General features: G+C 43.1%; 1 protein-coding gene across 1 annotated transcript; it reads left to right on the forward strand.

Annotated features, from left to right (window-relative positions):
* The first annotated feature begins 15,896 nt into the window (after positions 1–15,896).
* LOC107227824 lies at positions 15,897–16,292 on the forward strand. The gene has a single exon (XM_015669084.1). It carries the CDS (start codon positions 15,897–15,899, stop codon positions 16,290–16,292), a length of 396 nt encoding a protein of 131 aa, XP_015524570.1.
* Positions 16,293–24,513: the final 8,221 nt, after the last annotated feature.

Below are 24,513 nucleotides of genomic sequence, written 5' to 3' on the forward strand. Positions count from 1 at the left end.
GCTACGAATTGCCGCGTCACGGGAAGATGCTTCGAATGCAACGGGAAACATCATACGATGATCCACCTCCCGTCTTCTACCCAACCGGCCGCTTCAACCTTAAGGCAGTCAACTTCAAAGGATACTTCGAGCAACCGACCACCGACGTCGAAGCCAGTGGCCACTTCGTCGCCGAACGAGCCTCAGGCTTGACTCAGCGACAGTCACTTATGCGACGCGGTTACTGGCTCGCTCGACACCCCGGCACGACTTCTGACTTCGGTCGCTTCTGACTCTTTCAACCCTTCCGCAACTTCAAGGGACCTTTCAACGACACGGGTTTTTAGGCCATCAGTCCCACTAGCAACGAGCCAAGCAGTTCTGACGTCACCTTCCGGCGACTCGCATCGAGTCCGATTACTGATTGATCCCGGTGCTGAACTTTCGTTTATTTCAGAACGCACGGTACAACTTCTCCGATTAAAACGGATGGCCGCTTCGATCAATATTCTCGGAATCGGGAGTCGGTCTGCGGGCCGTACGCGGGGAGCTGCCACCGTCACCCTGTCTTCAATCTATGATTCAACTTCAACCTTCAAAGTGACGGCGTTTGTTCTCAACGTTCTCACTCCAACGCTCCCCTCGTTCACGACTTCAATCCAATGGGAACATCTTCAAGGACTTCTTCTAGCCGATCCAGACTTCTTAAGAGCAGGACTAATCGACGTCACCATCGGAGCTGACTCGTATGGTCTCTTGGTCGAGCCAGAAATTATCAAGGGTCGAGCCACTGAGCCTATCGCCCAACGGACACTTTTTGGATGGATCGTGCTCGGCCCGGTCAACGATTCTACTTCAAGTTCGGTTCGCGTTCAGCACACTTCAATCGACGACAAGATCGATTTATTGCTCACGAAGTTCTGGGAAAAAGAGGAACTTCCTTCGGATTCGGCCCCTACACCCGAGCCGGAAGAGGCATCTTGCGAACAACACTTCAAGGACACGCATACGAGAGACAACAACGGTCGTTACGTGGTTCGGCTTCCCTTTAAGGCACCTCCGTCTTCTCTCAGAGATTCGTTTGTGTTGGGAAAGACGTCGCACGATGTATGCGTGTATGAGTGTGTGTGTGTATGAGATGGTAATTTTGGCAACGCCCAAATTACCATATACAATTCCGAACCACCGTTGATCCGTGTGGATTAGTCTGAACGCGAGGCTCACCGAGAGCGCACCTGCACACAAATCTTTCTTCAAATATAATAAACACATATATTACAACAGGTTATGGGCCCAGGAGTCCAAAGTAAAGAATAAAACTAGTGGCCGTCGAAGTCGGTGTAAAAATAAGAATAAAAATAATGGCAGACACAGGGTCGACCAATATTGTCCACAAGCTCAATGAGAGCAATTACAAATTGTGGAAATTTCAAGTGGACGCCATATTGCGTGGAAAAGAGCTAAACAAATACGTCCATGAGACGATTGCAAGAACCGCGACTTCAGCAGAAGTCGATGAGTTCAACGAAAAGTTGGCAAAGCGATGGCCATCTCAATTGCAACATTGGAAAGCGACCAAGCAATGAATGTGTTAACATGCAATTCAGCAAAAGAAATTTATGACAAACTGAGTGCTATTCATGAAAAGAGAAGTGAAGTGAGTGTGATGACTCTTTATGAAGAATATTTCGCCCTGAAAATGTCCGAGGACGAATCTGTAACGACATACGTCTCGAAGGTGATGAAACTTGCAGCTGAGATTGAGGATCAAGGGGAAAAGTTATCTGATAATATTAAAATGTCAAGAATAATCAGTAGCCTCACGCCAAAATTTCAAAATTTCAAGACGGTGTGGTACAACATACGAGAGGGTCGAGATCTCAATAGCCTATTAGCTCGCTTACGGCAAGAAGAGGATCTAATAAACAAGACCAAGGCCGTTGAAGACGGTGCCTTCGCAGCAAGAGGAAAACAAAAGCCGTGGTCGAGACAACAAGATTACAAACCAATCGCGCAAAGGAAAAGGGAATCACAGTGTCATAAATGTGGACAGACGGGACACTGGCATCGAGAATGTTCAGAGAACGAAAATGTAAACAATGAGCACACAGACAAAAAAAATTCCAAGAGCTACACGGTTTTCCAAGCCTGTATTTTTCCCAAGAACGAGACAGCTTTCGTAGCAATGCCGAATGGAATCAAAAGTAGCCCGCTGAAAGACGTATGGATCGTTGACTCAGGAGCGACGCAGCACATGACGAGTAGAAAAGATTGGTTCAGTGAGCTCGACGAGACACCGACCGGGAGATATGTGCGTGTAGCGAGCGACGCCAAGCTACCGATACATGCCGTGGGCAATATTCATGCATCGATGTGGAACGGTTTTCAGTGGGACTCATGTGTGTTAGAGAAGGTACAATACGTGCCCGGTCTAGGACCGAACCTTTTCTCGACGGGAACGGTGACGTCTCGCGGATTTGTTGTTATCGAGAGAGAGCACGAGTGTGAAGTGCGATTCTCGGACGGAAAAATAGCAGTTGTCGGTATCAAAGACAGCATGAATCAATATCGTTTAGGCCTGCAAGTAGATCGATTATGCGAAGCATACAATGTGACCACTGAATCGTGCAGTAGGTGGCACCAGAGACTGGGACATTTGAGTTTTAAAATGATGCAGAACATGTTGAACAAAAACAGTGTAAATGGAGTATCATTCGTCGCGAAAAATAAGTTCTTCTGTGCGGACTGTGTTGTGGGAAAAATGCACCGCATGTCTCACCCATCTTGCGAAATCCGTGAGTGCCGACCTGGAAAAAGACTCCACGCGGACGCTTGTGGTTCAATGCATGTGACCTCAGTGGGAGGGTTCAGATACATCCTGGTGGTAAAAGATGAGGCCACAAGTTTTCGATACGTGCATTTCCTAGTACAGAAGTCTGACGTCGTCAGTAAAATAAAAGAGCAAGTCAGTGCAGTCGAAACCGTTACTGGAAATCAGGTGAAATCGTTCAGGACGGATAACGGCTTGGAGTTTACGAATGAAGATATGTCGAAAGTACTGCGAGAGAGAGGGATTGTCCACGAAAGAACATCACCCTACACGCCTGAGCAAAACGGCCGCGTGAAACGTGAGAATAGGACCATCCAAGAGTCTGCCCGGACGATGTTGCTGACCAGCGGCCTACACATGAGCTTGTGGTCTGAGGCCGTTCGCACAGCGGTGTATATCCTGAATAGAACCCCCAACGCCAAGAATCCATCAAAAACTCCTTTTGAGCTATGGTTTAAGTCTAAGCCCGATCTGGGCCACGTAAGAATCTTTGGCTCGGAAGCGTACGTGTACGTCCCCAAGGAGACCGGTCGAAAAAAGTGGGATGCCAGGGCCAAAAAGATGTACCTCGTAGGGTACGAGTCAAGTGCGAAGAATTACAGACTGTATGACCCAAGCAAAAGAAAAATAATTGTGAGCTGCGACGCTGTGATCAACGAAAACTGTGTCGCTACGTCCGAGGAAGAAAGCTCACCCATCGTTGTCCTGGCTGATGAAGACGCTGTAGACGAAGAGAACCATAGACCAGCAGACACGCGAGTTGACGATGATAAAAACGATGCGGAAACTTTTGTTGATGCAGTTGAGGACGCCCGTGAAGGAGCAGCACGCTCCAACTTGAGACCATATATATATGAACCAGATCGATATGAAGAGAACGGACATAGCGCGATCATCGAAGAAGTCAATACGTATGAAGAGGCAATGGTTTCTAAAGATGCTGACAAATGGCGGCAAGCCATATGTGAGGAGCTCGATGCTCTCAAAAGGAACGAGACGTGGGAACTGACTGCAAGACCGCCGCACAAGAATGTAGTGACGTGCAAGTGGGTGTTCAAAGTGAAAAGCGCACCAGGGTCAAACGAAGTGAGAGCAAAAGCTCGTCTTGTAGCGAGAGGATTCTCACAACGAAAAGGAGTTGACTACGCAGATGTCTTCTCCCGCGTGGTGAGATATGATTCGGTTCGAATCATGTTGTGTATCGCCGCGCAAGACGACTTAGAGATTGTTCAGTTCGATGTGAAGTGTGCTTTCTGAAATGGGGAACTTGAAGAGGAAATCTTCATGGAACCGCCACAAGGACTTGATATAGAAGGTAAAGACTTTGTGTGCAAATTGAAAAAAAATTTATACGGACTGAAACAGGCCTCGCAAATGTGGAATCAGAAATTCATTTCGTGTTTACAAAAATTTAATTTCGTGGCCAGTACAGCAGACCCATGTGTGTTCAGTGGGAGAGTGGATGGACACGATGTATTTCTGTTGTTGTATGTAGACGATGGACTCATCTTGTCAAAGAGTGGCATTGTTTTGAAAAAGGTGATTGAATATATGCAGAGCTGTTTTGAAATGACCGTTGGAGCATGTCGATATTATGTCGGAGTTGAGATATTAAGACAGAGACAACAGAAAATTCAGTATCGGGCAGAAATCGTACATCGAAAAACTCATCGAAAAATTCAACATGGTGAACGATGTGCCGTCAAGCACGCCGTCTGATGCAAACATTCGATTGACCGCTCCAAAAGAGACCTGCGCCAGTGTTTTTCCTTATCGTGAAGTCGTGGGGTCACTGTTGTATGCTGCGATGGTTTCAAGGCCAGATGTTGCGTATGCGGTGGGAGTAGCCAGTAGATTCCTTGAAAAACCCAGCACTGAGCGCGTAAATGCAGTCAAAAGAGTCTTAAGGTATCTCAAATCGACCTCAGAGTTTGGCATCACGTACAATTCTGCGACAGGTATCGTCGGATATACTGACGCAGACTTTGCTGGCATGGAGACTCGACAATCGACGACAGGCTTCGTTTTCACCATGGGAGGCGGCGGGGCTGTCACTTGGAGAAGTCAGAGGCAAAAGAAAGTCACACTTTCCACTACCGAGGCAGAATATGCCGCCAGCTGTAAGGGTGCGCGTGAAGCGTGTTGACTGAGACAGCTCCTCAAGGACGTTGGAAAGGAGTTGCGAGACCCAATTGATCTGAACATCGATAATCAAAGTACGCTGCGACTAATCAAGAATCCGGAAGTGCACGCCAGAACCAAGCACTTCGATGTGCATCTGCATTACGTGAGAGAGGCAAATAAAGACAAAATAGTGCAAGTGCAGTATGTATGCAGTGACGACCAGTTAGCCGATGTCTTTACAAAAGCTTTAAAAGTCTTTACATAGCGACAAATTCGTGAAAAATATCGAGCGCTTGAATGTGTGAACATATGCGAGTAGTATGATAATGTGTACATCGTACGCCGAGTGGGAGTGTTGGAAAAGGCGTCGCACGATGTATGCGTGTATGAGTGTGTGTGTGTATGAGATGGTAATTTTGGCAACGCCCAAATCACCGTATACAGTTCCGAACCACCGTTGATCTGTGTAGATTATTCTGAACGCGAGGCTCACCGAGAGCGCACCTGTACACAAATCTTTCTTCAAATATAATAAACACATATATTACAACAGTTTGCTGGCGCAAAACGTTGTCTTCATCAACTTCTTCGGCGGCTCTCGACGAACAATCCGTATCCCGAGCTCTACAACGAATTCCTTCGAGAATACGAAACGCTATCGTACATGGCTCGTGCGACCAACACGGACTCTTCAAGATCACGATTCTACCTTCCGCATCACGGCGTCTTTCGCGCCCACAGCACCACAACGAAACTTCGCGTCGTCTTCAATGAATCCTTCAAAATGACAAGCGGCGTGTCGATCAACGATATTCTTCTTTGGGCGGCCGAGCTCCGGTTCGCGCCCACATTCTTCAATGCATCACCTGTGCAAGACTTCGCGGACTTCAAGCTCAGCAGCTTATGGGACAACTTCCGCCCGCCTGAGTCACGCCTTCACGAGCCTTCCTTCACTCCGGTCTCGATTACGCAGGTCTCTTCACAATAAAGACTTGGCGCAGACGAGCAGCGAAAACCTACAAGGGCTACCTCGCCGTCTTCGTTTGCTTCGGAACTTCTGCAGTCCACTTCGAACTCGTCACCGACTACACTTCAGAAGCCTTCATTGCCGCGTATCGGCGGTTTTCAGGACGGCGAGGCATCTGCCACACATTGTACAGCGACTGTGGTACTAAATTCATCAGAGCTGACGCGGAACTTCGAGCTCTCTTCAGGGCTGGTTCAGCAGAAATGAACTCTACAATCACTTCTCTGACCAACCTCGGAACAACGTGGTCCTTCAATCCTCCGGCCGCACCTCACATGGGTGGAAAGTGGGAGGCCGCGGTATAATCTGCAAAATTTTATCTTCGTCGGGTTATCGTGGACGTTTCGCTCACGTATGAAGAATTTACGACTCTTCTTACGCAAGTCGAGGCGATTCTCAATTCAAGGCTACTTTGTCCATTGTCGGACGACCCTGAGGACACTTCGCCTCTTACACCAGGCCACTTCACGACCGGAGAGGCGCTGACAACTATGCCAGAACCATCGCTGATTACGATTCCGAAATCTCGACTTTCGAGTTGGCAATTTCTTCAAGCCACACTTCAACATTTCTGGCAGCGATGGTCAACGGAGTACCTTCAACGGAGCCTTTCAATTTCGAAATGGCGTCATCCTTCGCACGAAATCCAACTCGGCTCACTCGTGCTAATTACGGATGAATGACTTCCGCCTTCAAGATGGCCGCTTGCTCGAGTGATCGAGCTTCACCCCGGATCCGATGGCCTCACCCGAGTAGTGACACTTTGTACGGCGACTTCAACCTTCAAGAGACCAACTTCGAAACTGGCGGTGCTTCCAGTGGACTCTTCAACGACAACGGTCGCCGAAGGCGGGGAGAATGTTCAGGATTCTTCTGAGCGTTCGGAGTTCACTCGAGATGGCGGCACATACTGGCCGTCGCCTCGCTCGGACTTCGAACCCGACGAACAACCACCCCCCCCCCCCCCCCCCTTTTTTTGACTTTTCGACATGAGGCTCCGCCGCAATCTTCTTCGACCGGTATTCTTCGAAATGCCGCGATACGTTCAACTCATGCTCTTCAGTTTTCCAACAGTTTTTTACTAAAACATCCCTGGCTCACTTCGTCAAATTAAATCAACGAACTCTCGCGATTTACGCCCGCGATCCGTTCCGCGATATTGTTTCGTTTTTCGGTCTCTTCAGTTTATAAATATTCGTTGAGCTCTTCCAGACGAAAAAAACGCGTGTGCGCGAAAGGCTTCGCCATCGTTCGCGCGACCTCAGTTACCCAATTTTATATATTTAAAATTAATCCAAAATCAAGGGAGAATAAATCTCAATTATATTTCTTTGTTAATTTCTGTGTGCGGACTCTTCGATTTATTTCCGGCCTATTCATCTTTTCCATCCTCGATTTTCCTCACGATCACTCTTTACCAAAATTCGCGGTCTCTTCCAAACAGTAACATGAGATCGAGATTCTTTTCGTCGGTATCGATGGCAATTCTGTTCACCGAATTTGGTTTAAATCGAACTTTTCGGTCGCTACTAAGGTGGTGTATCTGATTCCTCTGACGTGCAATTGACTTGGTCGTTGGGCGGTTTGTCTTTGAGGCTGGCGTTTTGAAAATTTGCGTCTCGCTTATTACCGTTAGTATTACGGCGTTGCGTTGGTCGTTCTGTGGTCGGCGCGGAGCGTAACAGTTCTGGCTGTGGTGTCCTTTGGTTCCGCAGTTATCACATACTGCTTGTTGTTCATGGGCGGTCCGATGTGTGTTACAGGTGTGGCATTCACATCTCTGGAGTTCTTTATCTTTATATTGTTCCGCTTCATCGTGGTGGTGGACAGACGCTGGTGATCGAGGAGTTGACTTCGGCGAGTTCGTCGAGGTTCTTTGTTGTACCTAGAATCTTTGCGTATCTTATGCGCTGCCTGACCCGTAAATTTGGGACTTGTTCCAAAACGTGGGTTTCGAGGCTGTGTCGTTAGTGTTCATCAACTGTTGTTGATGCATTCGGAAATCCAATTCCTCGCCTTCGGCTTCTTTCGCGGCCTTCTGGGCTTCTCATAACTTGAAGTACTGACGGTTATTGACTTGATGGAATATCCTCGGATTGAGTCCGTACAGATAGTACTGGCACACTCTATTTTCGAGGTCTTGAAGATTAGGATCGATGTTCACTCGCAGTTGTTGATTCGAGAAGGCAGCTACGAGATCTTGGTAGATCTGATTGAATTTGAGGTTGTAGGCGTCCACAGTGTCGCCCTTTTGGCCTGTTCTGCCAAGCTTTATTTCCAATGTGGTGGCACTTTTCTCGACAATGACGGCTGATCTTATGACTTTGTGTAAGGTTGGGATTGTACGAGGTCTCCTCTGCTTGATGGTCTTCTGAAGAGCTCTTCCCGTCTTCAAGCTGATTACCATGCTCAAAAACGGGAAACGTTGGGTTGGCATAACTACCATATCGGCGGCTTTCACTTGCATGATCCAAGCGTGTACATCTTTGCCTGCTTTTCCTTCCAGTCTGCAATCAATCATCTTGATGACTTGAAACGCGGGTAGGAAATCTTGGATCGCGTAGGGCTCGTCCACAGGGCGATTTGGTTCTCCAGGGTATCTTCCAGCAGCATCGGGGCGTAGGCTGACATCGTTCAAGTAAGCTTCCGTTCGTGCATACGGGCCTGGGTCTCTTGGATTCCGAGGGGGAAGCATGGGGAATTCCTGTTTGGTTTCTTCGAGCGAGTTCCTCAATGTTCCTTATTATCTCCTGCTGTTCGCGTAAAGCTTCGGGATCACTCAGAAACTGGGTCATACTGAACGTCACAGTGTCCGGACGACGATCTGTTAAAGTAGCAGACATTTTCAAGGCTCTTCGAAGTTCGTCCTCTTCTTGCTGTTCTAGACGACGACGCGGGACGTTGCCACGGGTATTGCTACCAGTGCCTCGTGGGATTTCGTAGTACGTCGGACCAATAGGCCACTGTGGACTAGGCCTTGGTGTAAGGCATACGTTCGGCATCTGTGATGAACATCGGCTTTCCTGGAGAACGCGTTGCAGTGTCGAATCCGTATCCGACAAGATATCATGGTTTACATTGGCTCGCGCGGTGGAGAATCGGTCGTTTTCTAATGAGCGATTTTGGTGAAGGATCGGTATTGGCATCGTATTTATACCTTGATGATCCAAGTCTGAATTGGCTGGGGAGCCGACCTCATTGATGCGCGGTGTCGGTGGCAGCAATCGGTTTTGAGCGAGCCCGTATAATTCCGAGTAACGTGGTGGGTTTGTTACGGTTGAGGAAGCTATCTGAGTGGGACCTTCCACCTCTGATTCTACGAGACGCGCGGTATCTACTTGAATTCGCGGTATTGCTCTGGTATGGTTTCCGGGCGGTCTTAAAATATTAGAAACATTCGGATCATCGCTAGTTGTTAAGCGATAATAGTTATTGATTGCTTATCGATTTATTTTCACATTATTGCGACGAATGAAGTCGTGTTCACGGCGTTCTTGATTTCTCAATTGAATAAAACGGGTAACCTCTTCTATAGGCAAATCTTCACGGGGAGCAAGTTGACGCGCAGTTAACCTCTCTCCGTTTAATTGCTCTAGACCAAGACGGTATCTGCCCATTGCAGTTAAATCATTACGTTCGGTGGTTTCTTGTAGCCTATTCACAAGCTGAGTCATTTGGTTTGTCAAATCCCAAAATCTCTCTTCAAACCGGGATTCAGAAGTGACGGATTGTCCATTTTCTGCAGTCTCAACAATAGTAGGAGGTACTGCCGATCTCCGGTCATTGTTTTCGTTTACATCCATTGTGAATTTATTTTTAAATTCAATTTGAGTCAAGCTTTGTCTTTATTCATTTGAATGATTCAAGTTTGACCATCAAATTCTTAGTTTCGATTACGATTTTTCTTCGATACGTTTATAGTGACTCGAGTTGGTAACAAAATGCTTGTACTCACGCTAAGAGTAGCCAAATTGAGGTGTGAAGCATCACAATCGAAGATGGTCGTAGCCGTCGGTACGAGGCTTCGATGTCCTGGAGTCTCTGACAGGCACCGGAGGCGAGAATATAAGAGCAGTTCGAGTCTGAGTGTCCTTATTCTCACTTCACTTCACTTAGATGGTTTAAACGCGAAGTTTATTGTATCTAAGGATGCAGAATTTTATACTTGCTTCCTTTCCAATAAATACACAAGTTTACTATGGGAATTGTCCAGTGTAGAATCGGGCGGTCTACACTCAGTCCCTGATTATCAAGCGGTCTACACGCAGTCCTTGATTGTCTACGCAAGGCGGCCTTTCACTCTATCCCTTGCTAGGTGCAATTCGTAATAATTACTTATAAACGCGTAGCCGAAGGTTCGCGCGTGAATTTATTGGGCTTATGCACTCACTTTCAAAGTTCGTCACTATGATCCGGCCGTTTGATACGCGCGCCGCGTTCGTTGGTTTAAACCGAATCCTGGCAGGATCGCCAAATTTGTCATGCGAAAATCACGCAACGATTATAGTATATATTCATACGTTTATTCAAAAGAGAGAATTACGTCATAATTGATAACAACAATGGTGAGTGCGGGCGTTGCGTGATATTAAATTTATATATATGCAAAATTAGGCGTGCGTTACGCTGGGAAGCAGTATTGAGACTGCTTACACGGCCGCTCGCCGGGCTCAACGACAGTGCATATAAAGTGCATATAAAGTGCATATAAAGTGCATATAATCGCGTAATTTGAGCACTGCTGCCGATAAGGAAGCCAAGCGCGCAAGGCGGGCTACGCTGCACGATGAATTTCGTGCTCATTCAAATGATCCCCGGCATGTTCCTAGGAGAGGATATAAAACTGTTACATTTTATGATAAATGTTCCAGCTCTATCACAAACTCGCGTCAGATCCGTAGCGCGTCAGATCCGTAGCCTGATCGAAAAAGCGTAAGACGGATGGAGAGGGGGTAATATCCCCCTCTCTTTCCATCGTACGGCGAAAATGTATGCCTGCTCCGTCTGTCTCGTTTAAGTAGCGCTGGGCGCCTGCGCATGTGTGTTTGTACTACAGCCTGCTACGCGCATCTACAGATGGTGACTGCTGATGTGTCAATCGTCTGTATACTTGTGAAATTCGTGTATTTAAAGTGCTCAAAAGATGGAAAAGGAAGAAAGTGCATTTATTAACAAAAAAGGGATGAAGAAATATCGAAAGAAAATAAGTGAGTACTTTATAAAAATATACATATGTACCTACACATTATAGATGTAATATTTGTAATATGTTGATAGTTTATAGCGTTAACCTATATGTACGCGCGACAAATTTTAGCGACATATTTGAGGGAAATCGTTTCTTTTTTAGTAATAAATTAAAGCAATGCGCGCGTGACTCATTAGTTCTTGAAATTAGGAGTATCAATTGTGATACTGGCCACATTGACTTATCCAGTGCTTTGCTAATCGAGTGTAAAAACGTGTATTACGTAGAAAATCATAAAAAATACGATACCAAACATATAATTTAAAATAAAAATAGATGAAATAAAATAATAATAAATAATCTTCGTTTTTCAGAAAAACAAAAGAAAAAAAGGAATAGAAATCAGAAATATCAATGTGCATGGCGTCAGCGTAGAAAAAATTTGAAAAAAAAAGATTCGAAGGATGAAAAAAAAGAAGAAAAAAGAAAAGGACATCGTGAAAATCGAAGGGCATATTATTTATGTAATATAAATTGTCATGTTTGTCTACGATAGCGCAATAAATGAATATCGTATTTTACCACATATATGATAGTACTTTTATACTGATAAATAAAACAATTTGTGCGAAATTATTCCCTAACCATTCCTACATATTCAAATAACTTCTGCCGGCACTCCCTTAGTGCAACCCGTCGTTTTTTTCAAAAAAAACCTGTTTATTCTACTCTTATGAAATTATTCGTATATTTGATGACACACTACTACTAATACTACCACTATTAAACTGTGTGCCATTTGTTGACTATTACAGAGATCTTAAATAAAGAAAACACACATTATGTAATTTTCAAAATTTTAGAATCCTAGAATCATGAAGATGTATAAATTAGAAAAAACTTACGATCACAGATTTATATGCTTACATGGATGCGAGTTACGCAACATGCCGTCTTGGTAATATCTGCTTTCTTTCATACAATAATATAACGCTAGAAGGCGTCTGCACGCTGCACATCGATGGATTGCAGTTCTCCTTGTACATGACGACATCGCACGCACGACGGTAGACTATCGATGTTAAAGAATGTTATTCTTTTATGACTCGAAAACATTGCTCTCTCATCGAGACCCTCTTCTCGCGCACAATTTGCGCAATACACACCCTCTGGCCACCTCAAGTACATGACCCAACGGCATTTAATGGTGGTGTAGAAATTATGATGAAGGTCACGTCCTCGATCCGTCCAGCGGTTCCGCAACAGAACAACGGATCCGGACATCCGGATGATGGTTAAAATGACCAGATCATTATTATTAAAAAGACGCGCAATTCGAGCTGACAAAAATTATTGAAAGTTACTTTCTGAGCTATGTAATCTAAAATACAGCTTTTTTCAAAAAATAATCAATCTTAGTTTCATTCAATTGCTCAGCCATTATGATAATGACGACTCTCTGATAATTTGGACTATGACAACGACGATGATGATGATGATGATGATGATGATGATGATGATGATGATGATGGTGGTGGTGGTGGTGGTGGTGGTGGTGGTGGTGGCGGTGGCGGTGGCGGTGGCGGTGGCGGTGGCGGTGGCGGTGGCGGCGGCGACGACGACGACGACGACGACGACGACGACGACGACGACGACGACGACGACGACGACGACGACGATGATGATGCTGGTGTGGTGGTGGTGGTGGCGGTGGCAGTGGCGGTGGCGGTGACAGTGGCGGCGGCGGCAGCGGCGGCGGCGGTGGCGGTGACGGTGACGGTGACGGTGACGGTAACGGTGACGATGACGATGATGATGATGATGTTACGTCCGGCGTATTGCTCGGGCGTACCTTTTCCGAAATCATTATATAACTAGGACTCTTAATACGTGAAGTGTTTTTCAAACTTCCCTTTTAACGCTGTAACGGAAGCTATAGTCATAGACAACATCAACATATTGTATTGCCTTGACCGGCGATTACCACCCCTCCCGGCAAAAGTCACGTACAGACCAGCAACGATCCTAGTATAAGGTTCAACATTGTTTCTTATAACTAGTACCAAGAACTGAAACAAGAGACTGTTGAATTAGCACCAGCAGCGCTCAGCCTGGAAATATTTCTCTTTTTAAGTCAAAATTATCATCAAGAATTAGGATAAACCACTACCGTTGGAACTACCAAATTAAAATAGATTATCTGTCGAGATGTGTGGATGAATGCGTGAGAATTATCTTGAGATACCTTTTGTCAACATCTTACACGTGTGAGTGACGAGATTGAGAATCGTCGGAACTCCGTCGAAGAGCGCGAAGTAACGCTCACCGTGTAGATTTGGGCACCAGGAGGTCGCCCTCGCACTTCATTGGCTGATTATCGTTGTAACTTAATGCAACTGCAGCTTGGACCCTTAGGCCCAAGCAGCCTTGTCCTTCGTCTGTCAAGTCGCGAGGTGCGTGGGCGTCAACCCGTATTAACCCTTCTTAAGTAACAGTAGCGTTCGGAAAATCTTAGTTGTGACCGGCCTAAAATCTCTTGCTAATTCGTCAATTCAAGAAATCATATTATCTTGTGAATTGAAAGGACTCACTATCTCCTACCTTCCAAATTTTTTCCTGTTCTTTACTATTTCTTATATCTTCGAGAATAGACATTTTTATGATAATCCATTTTCCTCAAATTAAACCAAGTTTGGCCCAGATTCAATCCCGATCTGGTAATATTAAGCATTTACTTTAATAATCAAGAACTCAAAAACTTTCGTAAAATAATCATTAAAATAATAATATCAAAACCACGAGTGAAACATTCGGACATTTATTGTGAACAGTAACTTTTTGATAATCAACCTATCGAAATTAATCAAGACTGAGGGACCGGGTTCATCGTTTGCAATGTTATCCATCCACTCTTAAGAACTCGAGGTGGGCCCCTGCTCCAGAATACTACTGACGCAGACCGACACGATCCGACGGCTCTCAATCTCGTCACCACAAGAACACATCTAAAAATAAGTCAATCCGAGTGCTAATCTCCAACATCGAGCGAATTCTTGTTTTCACCTTTCTAATCAAAATTTACTATTATAATATCCATTTCAAAGCAAGACTAGAGTTGGTGGCTAGCTTCACTACCCCCAATTAGATCAAACGTATTGTTTCTCAGATTTAAACACAATTTGAAATAACAGCAGCAAGAATTAGTGTCCAGCTACAGACAATTCCCTTGGGAATTCAAAGAGTTATTCTCCAGTCTTTAGCTCGGCCCCACTTTATAATCATTATAGGATATAACCAACTGCATGGTAATTTAAATTCAAGATAATCTAAAAAAAGAGATACAATATCAAATAATCACGACCAGCTAGTTATAAGCATCATTCAGGATAGATGTTCTCGGTATCACTATCAATAATATCATTCAGAATAGAATAACACACTATTTGCTCAAACACGCAAACGGTCAAATTTAGTGATTCTGCAGCTTCTCTGCATTTGAATATAAATTCGTCCGTCGGTGTGGATTGTTGTATAAACTCAAACACTTTATAAATTGTTACTTTCGGCTTCTACGTCATTATCGTCATTCATTGTTACCAAACATTTCAATCACCGAATCGTTAAAGAATACACTTCATCTTTTACCAGTTAAATCATTTCAAACCATTTATTTTGAACGACGACCTTTTCCTATTTTCATTATTATAAATTAGCCTCAACAATTTGAACAAGCCTCACAGACCTGTACAGGACTATAGCAACACAATCCTACAAATTACGGGCTTATCGAAAGGTAGGTCTTTCTTAGTTTTAATAATTTTTTATTCATTGTCGTTACGTGGGAGCATCTTTGATTATTCATTAATCATTAACTACTACCGCTTAGTAAACTCTCACCCTCACGTATCAATGATGGTAATATTGATGGTTTTTGCTAGGGAAAAAGAAAAAACAAAGAATGCTCATCATTACGATGTACAGAACAAGAGACTGTGTAATGTCGCAGATCCCGCAAAGCCGAACAATGCGGTAACCTTGGAAATCCTCAGACGAAAATTCAACTCACTGCAAAAACAAATTGATGACCTCGATCAAATGATCAATGATTTGTAGATCACCACGGAGAAAGCCTTGGATACCTTCTACGAAGATTTTAGAGCAGGCAGAGACCTGTGGATTCGAAACGCAGAAATCATATCCAAATTGGACATCAGACTAAGAGCATTGGAATATAAACGAGAAAAAGCTAACGCTAGTGACGGAACTGCATAAGCCTGCACGCCGTAATTACCCACGTCGACGTGTGGATGTGCGCCGCGTCGACGAGACTTGGCAGGCAGATCTTGTTGATATGATGTCGTACGCTGAACAAAACAAAAGCCACAAGTATATGCTCACAGTCATTGATATTTTTTCGAAGTATGCGTGGGCTGTACCGATAAAGAGCAAGTCCGGAGATGATGTTACAAAGGCGATCTGTGCTAGTTCAAGGACGGGTACCGAAAAAATTACACGTAGACAGAGAAACGGAATTTTACAACTCAAAATTTGAATCTCTTATAACACGCTATGGAATCAAACTTCACTTCACGTATAGTAATTTGAAGACGACGATCTGTGGACGCTTCAATCGTTCGCTGAAAAGTAAAATGTGAAAACGGTTCAATATACAAGGAAGCTGCAAATGGCTCGACATCTTATCTGATTTGGTATCGGCTAACAACAACACCAAACACCGAACCATACGAATGAAACCATCGGATCTCACCGTTGCGAACGAAAGACAATTATTACGTCAGGCGTACGGAGGGCTTCGAGCGGTACCTACCAAACCGGTAAAGTTCAAGACTGGCAACAAAATTCAAATCAGGAAATTCAAAAACGTCTTCGAGAAAGGTCACACTCCCAAATGGACGACGGAGATATTCACGATAAGCCAAGTAGGCAATACCCATCCTATGACGTACAAGCTCAAAGGTTATCGAAATCAACGCATCGATGGCAGATTCTACGAACAGGAGCTCCTCAAGGTTGAAAATCTGGACATCCATCTCGTGGAAAAGGTTCTAAAGAAGCGTGGGAAAAAATTATATATAAAATGGTTATGTTTTGACAGTACGCTGATAAATGAATCTGACATGTAACATTATAAATTGAATAAATAAATTTTTGTTTTGTAGTATGTATGTCTTCATTTCACACCCTATAAATTGAGTATGCTTTGTTATTTGACGCCATAGATATGTTATATGTATACATCACTGTGCATTTTCAAATCACACCCTATACGCTACGATGCGGTAATTCTAAAGCTAAAGCATATCGCATAACTTGAGGTTCAGTTTATTTACATGGCCTATCGCCCCACGGAAACGTGTCGGTCGTGTCGTGGAATACGATCCGCTTGTCATCATTCCAGCTTACAATTAGTGCTAGCTTCTTCTGTTCTACAGTATAAGCTTCATGTTTTTCACTCAATATCAAATTTTGATTTTTTATTACATTTTGATGGTGCGAAGCACATTTCTTGTAATCGTTAGAAGTTGTTGTTTTCAATGTTGATCCTTTTACACCCTTGGCCCGTTTCTGATCTTTCTTGTTTCCTAACACTCAAAAGGAATATAATTTAGCTCTTAATCCAACAAATACTAACATTATCTTTCCATTACTCTCGTCTTTCATTAAGCCGAGGACTTTTTTTATTTGCTGAAGTCATTCCATAGACGGTATCGTGAGGGTTATCAGACGTGTCGAATTTGTACAAGTCTTCTTTCATACACTGGTATATGTCAGGGATAGTGAATTGATAAATTAAACTATCTGCATTGGTGTACATTAATTTTGCATGGTTTCCAAATTTCGTTTTCAGATAATTATAGTGAAAATCGTAAAAATAGGTTTTCGAAAGATCTAGAATGAAGAAGCCTACATACAATGGCTTATTTAATTTGACTTCTGTTTCACTTAATTCGACTATTATAATGTCTTTCTCGAAAACCGTGCAGCTATGGAAATTTGGTTTAGCAATAGCAGCTCTAGCACCGTATCTTCCATCCCATTTCGTGATCAGCCTAACATCTCTGTACTTCCTAACATTTTCCATCGTTGTACCAAAAATTGCGTTATTCATTAGTTTGTAAAAGTTTTGTTCGAATACGTTGACGGATTTTTTCCGTAAATATGTATTCAAATCTGTATCATATTTGAGCGATGGTGTTTGCCAGAATTTCAGAACTTTGTGAATTTTAGCTAACCTTCAGCCTATTTGCAAACATTGTTTCAACACGTGATAATGAATAACGTAGTTTTGTTTGGAACGTAGCGTGGTCGTCAATTTTGACTGTTTACTATTTGAAATCGGAGGTAAGTAATGCTCCGGACACAATGATAAATCTTTATGCATTTCATGCACTGCGTCAGGATATTTCAAATCTACTTCTAATATGTAACCGAACTCCGCTTTGTCCGAGGTAGTAAGAACGTCACATTGTCTGAAATCTGATACCCATTCAAAGGAACTGCATGGCAGAGCAAAGCTCGTAGCACCACCGTACAAATTGTGAACGTCGAAGTACATGTGATAAGATTCTTCGACTTCTGGATCAAATGCCTCTCCCATATATCTGTTGTCGGCCTTTGCATATCGGTTCGAGCATTGCGACACACCGTCACGAATAACTTTTTCGATAAACATAATCATACCTATATCAGTGAGCATTTAGCATTCCGTCAAACGATAGCCAGGGCGCGGTGTAATAATGTAACGGGTCCAGTCTATACGTCGTCCAACAGTTCTGTCAACAATTTTGAAAAACATAAGCCAGTAAAAAAACGTCCATCTGTAAATACAAGTCTGAATATTCTCCCAAAGTTTGAACGTTAAAAGTTTGCCAAACTTTGCATGCGCGCGCGCAATCGTCATCTATTATGTCCTTGTCGTTTAATTTAAAATGAAATTGTTCTTTGGTTCGTAGTCGTCTACTCTCGAGCTTCTACCAGATATCGATGTATTCATACGGGAAAATACCTTTTCTGGTCAACGATTGAAATTCATCCAAGGCACTGCAAAATTTGCGTGTAATTATTTTCTGATCATCACCCAAATACGATGCTAATTTCTCAAGGCTACGGGCATAAAACGAATCGAATCTAGGAATATAAACTTTACATCTGTTCCCGCGACATATTTGGTGAACGAAATGTACTTTTCTTTATTAACGGGTAAAAGCTAAATAATACCCACGAATGATGTCGCCAATGCTTTGAATAGAAAATGTGCATCGTAAGCTGATGAATTATGGAATACCACTGGGATAGCATGTGAGTTTTGATGATTTAAATTACAGCCCGGATGAGCAGCACCACGATACTTTTCTGTGAAATGACAGTGATCACGATGTTTTACGTTTTCGGGCGTGAAAGGTTTTTCACAAATATGACATATTTTAGTATATTGAAATTTGTGAATTTGACCACGCATCAGAGGTTCCATAGGTACAACAGTTTTCAAATATACTTTCAACGAATGTGCCAATTCCACTAACTTATTCATTAACCATTGAATGGAAGTCTCTCCACGATTAATTTTGAGTTTTGAAATTGAATCGTTAAATGCACAATGCAGATAATAAGCTATACTGTACGGAATGTGTTTTTGATAAATGGTTCGTTTTTCCCCGATAGTTTTAAGAGTAGGTTGCAGTCAACATTCAAAATCCACGTAAATGCAGAACGGAATGGTTTCTTTATGCTTAAAATTTTCGAATTATCGAATCTTATCCTATTCTGTTGGTAAAATAACTTTGTTTCTGTTCGAACTCATGCAATCAACTCTGTGCTCCAATAAACATCTCTCATATTTAAAGTGAGTTGGACATCTATCACATAACCAAATATGATGTGCGCATTTCGAAATTTGAGAACTTGTTAATGGCGATAAATTTCGAATCCATGCAAAATGTTATGTTACTTTCTTTACATAATTTTCCATATCATCGTTATCATCATCATCATTAATTTCAGTCTGTAATACTAAAAGATGAATTACAGGTTTATCAGACTTGTTTCGGTTTAAGTAAACGGGTACAATTTCACTGTGTTTTTGTTTTCTTTCAGTACATTCTGTACCATAGACGTTCATCGAAAGTTTGAGTTTTTCAAATTTCGGAATTTGGTCTAAAGACATTGAAAAATTCAAACCATCGTACCGTAGCACTGAGCTGAAATGGCGGTAAGAGCTGACTTCGTTGGGATTCTTATTGTTGGCTGGAAAGAGGGCTGCGGTGACCGACCAAAGAAAGCAATATGAGTCGCTGTTACGAATGTTGACGACAGTCTTCTTATCTTGAATATCCTTAGGTAGTGGTGTGTACGTGAACACACCTTCTCGTAATGGCACATACTTGTTAATATTCACAGTCAAATTGATTATTTCGATCAACGACCAGCCAGAGTCTTTTTCCTGGAAATCCTTCACTTAGGTCAACATTTTTTGCTTCACGTTCTCTTCAAACCACCCGTGTATGTCCGTTTGTTGGAGGATGACTTGATTTTTGGTATTAAAAAATATAATTTCTTCTACAATTTCAGCGTTCTTCGTTACGCTGAATTTACAGGACAAGAAGCAGTTCGCTTCCAAACTTCCCGCCTTTTGCAGCATCTTCTTCAGTCTTCCAACGAAGAGGTGTTTCGCATCTTCCAAGAACTTGTTCAAGTCCTTATGCCGCAGATTCATTACAGCTCCCGTTGTAATGCGGCTCTCGAAAGCTGTCTCCAAATCTTCGCACCGTACTCTATCGCTTCTTCGTCAACTTTCTTATCCGTGACCCACTTTTTGAAACTGTTGAAATTCAACTGTCAACAATTTCAAGATTCCAATTGTGGTCAAAATTCGTGTCTTCTGTCCGATCGTTGAGGCGTTGTTTCGTGAAATTTTATTCAAAAATTTGGTACTTTGAGTTCCAAAGCGAATCCACTTTTGAATTTCTGTCGGCGAAGATTTCTCAGATAAAATCTTAGCGCTTTCTCCGTGATTTTTAAAAATTTCAAGCACTTTTCAGAATCCATGTTTGTTTCTTCTTCTTTCAATCGCACACACTTGACAAAGCTATTAGAGACATATTGAGCCTTGTCCGAAAAGCGAAATATATATTGTAACGTGGCATTTTTGATGCCCGTTACAAGGGGCTCCTTGAACCCTGGGCGGAACCAAAAATTTGGGAATTTCCGAAATTGAGTCGCAAAGTTTTTGGAAAAGAGCGCCAGGACTAGAGTCACGCATCCGAAACTACGAGAGGGGACACTTTAGCGACCAGCGTAAGATATTTCAGTTTTTTTTGTTTTTTTATTTTTCGAGCTACAACGGCATCAGGCAAGAAGTCGACACCGAATTCGAGGAAAGTGCGAAATGGCGGACTAGCAACAATTGCGAAGGAAGGATGTCGAGGCTGCGGAGGGGGAGCCGACGCAGATCCCCGCATCACGGGAATCCAAGGTGGACGCGATTCCCGCTGGCGGCCGGCGCGCCGCAGCCTCTCCCCCTTCACCCCGCCAACAATTGACCAGCGAACTTGCGACGGACCGACTAGCGACGAGGGAGCACCACGCTCACCGCCAAGACATCATGGAGCTGCGCGGAGGACGAGATTGCGACCTAGCTTTAAGTTCTGCGCAGCGATGCTATCGAAGGTGCGCGTCGAGTTGCGCGATCGACGAAATCGATGACGGATCGATTATTGCGTATTCTTGGGGGTATGACGTCACGTGTGGGATGGCGTATCGAGATCCGTGTTGCGGCAGGTGGTAGGTTTTTGAAACCACTCTAGTTCTGGCGGTCGTGATTAGTAGTCACGTTTTGGGGGAGTTTCGCGAAGCAATGGAGTCGCCCAAAAATCGCGAAGGGAATGGAAAGGGGGTTGCAAGGATGTAGAAGGTAAGCGCTGCTTCTATCCCCGCGATTGCATTTCGAGCATAATTGTGAAAAGGCTTGCCGAGTAACGGATAGCCGTTTTGGATTTGCGTTGTAGAAAAGTACTCGAAATTCTTTTGCCGATTCTCTTGCTTGATGACCGTAGCCTGAGTACGCGGGTTAGAGTAAAGTAAATTTTGAGTTTCTGAAAAAGTTGAGTAGAGTCACGGGTTTTAGTTGAATCTTTCTCGTTAGTGAAACCAAGAATAGCCGAATTTCGCCGTACCGGGTCGAGCCGCGTTATCGTTTTCTTTTTGTGTCACCTCTCGAGTAGATCGGGAAGCACCGAATTGGAGTGCTCGGATTAGCGGGTAACGTTTTGGAGGATTTTGAAAAGAATTAAGTTCGGATGCGTTGCGACTGCGCATAGTTTAGGTTACGTTTAGTTCCGCCTGCACTGAGTTCCGTACCCGTTAGTTAAGATAATGTAGGTTGAGTTGAGTTACTTTGAGCTTGTGTATAGTTGAAGTTAAATGTAGTGGTGCTTGCGCTTAGTTAAGTTTACGTTTAGTTAAGATAGTGTTTAGTCGAGGTTAGGCGATGTATAGTCGAAATTGCCGTTGCGTTGCGCAGCAGTTGAGACGAGAAGTTTGAGCATGGTGTTTTAAGTTGCGAGACCAGACGGCGCACCGTCGAATAATTAGTTTTAGTTTCGTTTCGAGCAATAATCGCCATGGAGAACAAATGGCGAAGTTACAAATTGAGAACTGCGTATGAGGATTTTGTGATCGTCGAGGGACGTTTTAGTTAGGGAGCCGCGAGCTCATTAGAGTAAGAAATAGAGTAGGTTACGTGTAATTTTCTGTTTAGTTTTAGACTCGCGATGAGCGATTTTTGAATTATATTTTTTTTGTTTTGCATCACCGCTATTGTGAAATATAAGGTTTTATATTACTTTTGTTAAATAGCATGTATATTTCGAGTGTCTCTCTCTCTCCAAAAATTACCCCTCCCCTCTCCGCGGTACTGAGCTATCGAGCATATGCCCGAAGAATAGCGTATTAATGATTTCGAGGCGTGTTAATCACGCCAGGCGCCCAACAAAAACTTTGCGATATTGTTTTAGATCCAGGGTACATCGTGGACGCCAAATTATTGTGCACGCGGTAAGTTCTCGGTCATTTTCTCCGAGTGACCGAGGAGTGGGAAAAATCCACGTCACAATATATATATATATATATACAGGGTGTCCCTAAATTGCCTCCCACGGACTAGCCAGCATGATACCTCGTTAAAATCCAACCGAGAATTTCTTTTCCGGAAGCTCGTCCGACGCATAGTTTTTGAATTATAAGCGATAGCGCTAGGCCAATCAGAGTGCACCATTTCATCTAGATTTGCCGCCACGGAAATTGCTGTTTTGTTCGGCTGGGTGAATTATTATTATTCGTTTACGAATTAAATATTGGCACCTCCCCTTTCTCCCTGTTGTACCCCTTCTCGGGCGCTAACCTCGGTATTGTTGCCGCGGACACGCTGCCGGCCGCACATTATGTATATATATATATAGCGCGTCGATCGAATGCGATGTTGATAGGGAAGCAAGTGTGGTGCGGGTGCAGCCATGATGATGAGCGGTTTTAGCAGTTGCGAACAAATAGCGAAAGAGAGCAGACGTATTTGCGTGTAAAGCGTACGGTAGCTAATGGCCGTCGTTAGGCGACGATCGAGTCGCGTAGTCGAATAGTCATTATTATTTATCTTCGTAATTATAATAATATTAGTGTGTATTAGTCCTGAAATACAAAGAAGAAAATAAAGAAAAACAAGGCCTTTAACAAAGCTATAGTTACAAGGCTTGTTCCAGAATGACTGCTCTACACTAGCACGGTCCCTTTTATGGGCAAGCAATAACATGACTCACGCATTGTCGAAAATTCGCGAACAACCGTATGCAATATTCTTCAACGGAAATTTCAAAATATTTCTAGAACGAACCTGCAGCGCGTGTAAGATGGTAGGCCAGTTCTTGGAACTGGGCGAAAAAGTCTCAGACGCCTCACATCCGAGAGAACTGGGATAGTGAACTAATGGCAAGAGTGATACACAAAAGTGTAGTGGTATTAGTAGATATCATTCGCTAAGAGCGTTATGAGGATGTTCCACTTTGCCTATGGTGTTGGGTTCACGATTTTGAGGCCTATGCACTAGTGTAATAGAACAGAATGAGACAGAAATATTATGCAAATGTAATCGACAAGTGTCAACCACTTCGTGATTTTATATAGGTTTCATTGTAACCCTGAACACATGAGAAATCTGTACGAAGAGTGGGATGCCTGATGCGTCTGATGAAAATCGTTTGCGGTCGAATCATCGCAGCGTGTTCAGGTGGGTGATGGAAATCAGTGCAGTTCTAGTCTTTACGTTCCTTGTGCAACTTGGGATTTTACTTGAGTCAACAAAAATAATTTAGCGTGTGTGCGTTTTTTTTCAGCTTTCTTCAACGAATTGTTCAAAAAATGTCATCATCATCTCGATCGATGAGTTGTATCAGAATATTAGAATTTTTTTTCTTTTCTTGAGGTTCTGTGATGGGCAATCAAGACTTTGGATTTCTGACGGAATTATTTTCACAAATTTCAATGCTCATTGATAGACAATCAAAATTTCAAACGCGTGTTTCGATTTTTGGAGTTTACTCCTTAAGAAACGATTCAAGTTATAGGGCCCGGTACGGAAATTATATAAGGAGTAAAATCTAGTGTAACACGAAAACTTGAGGCGTTATAGAAAGAGACAAACATATATATTGAACGTGCAAAAGAATGAGATTGAATACATTACACAGCGTATCCTATACTCGGGATCTCTTCTTTGTGCGGTGCTTCGTAGTCTCACTGTGTGATTCACTACCTCTGGTGTGAGAGTTGAATGTGTGCGTATGTTTGTACGTGTGTGTTGTGTGCCTGCGTATGATTTTATAAGACGTGACGTTATCGCATCAAAATATTTGAAAATATGTAAGATATTGATTTAGATGATAATGAAGAAGAATCCGAAAAACACATGGATGCGGTTAGTTGGTAAGCTTATCGTTTACATTTATGAATAATATACATTTCAAATACGATCAACTAAATCTTTTATTCAGTGTTTTTATTATTTTTGATTAATTTAGAAAGTTGGTACTCCGGGGTTTTCGGAGTCGCTGATTACGAATCCGCACTCAAAAGTTAGAAATTCGAGATGGCGGATCCAATATGGCAGACCAAAACGCAAAAAGTCGTTTGATGGGAACGAAAGTTGGTACTCAGGGGTTTTTGCGGTCACTTATTACGAATGCGCACTCAAAACTTGGAAATTTTTGAAGTAATACAAATAATCCGAATAATTACAGTTTGTTTCTGTTATCATTTCGAAAGATGCGTTCATTTACCTTCTTTTTCTATTCGACA

Source organism: Neodiprion lecontei, chromosome 3 (genome assembly GCF_021901455.1).
Source record: "Neodiprion lecontei isolate iyNeoLeco1 chromosome 3, iyNeoLeco1.1, whole genome shotgun sequence".
Lineage (NCBI taxonomy): Eukaryota > Metazoa > Arthropoda > Insecta > Hymenoptera > Diprionidae > Neodiprion > Neodiprion lecontei.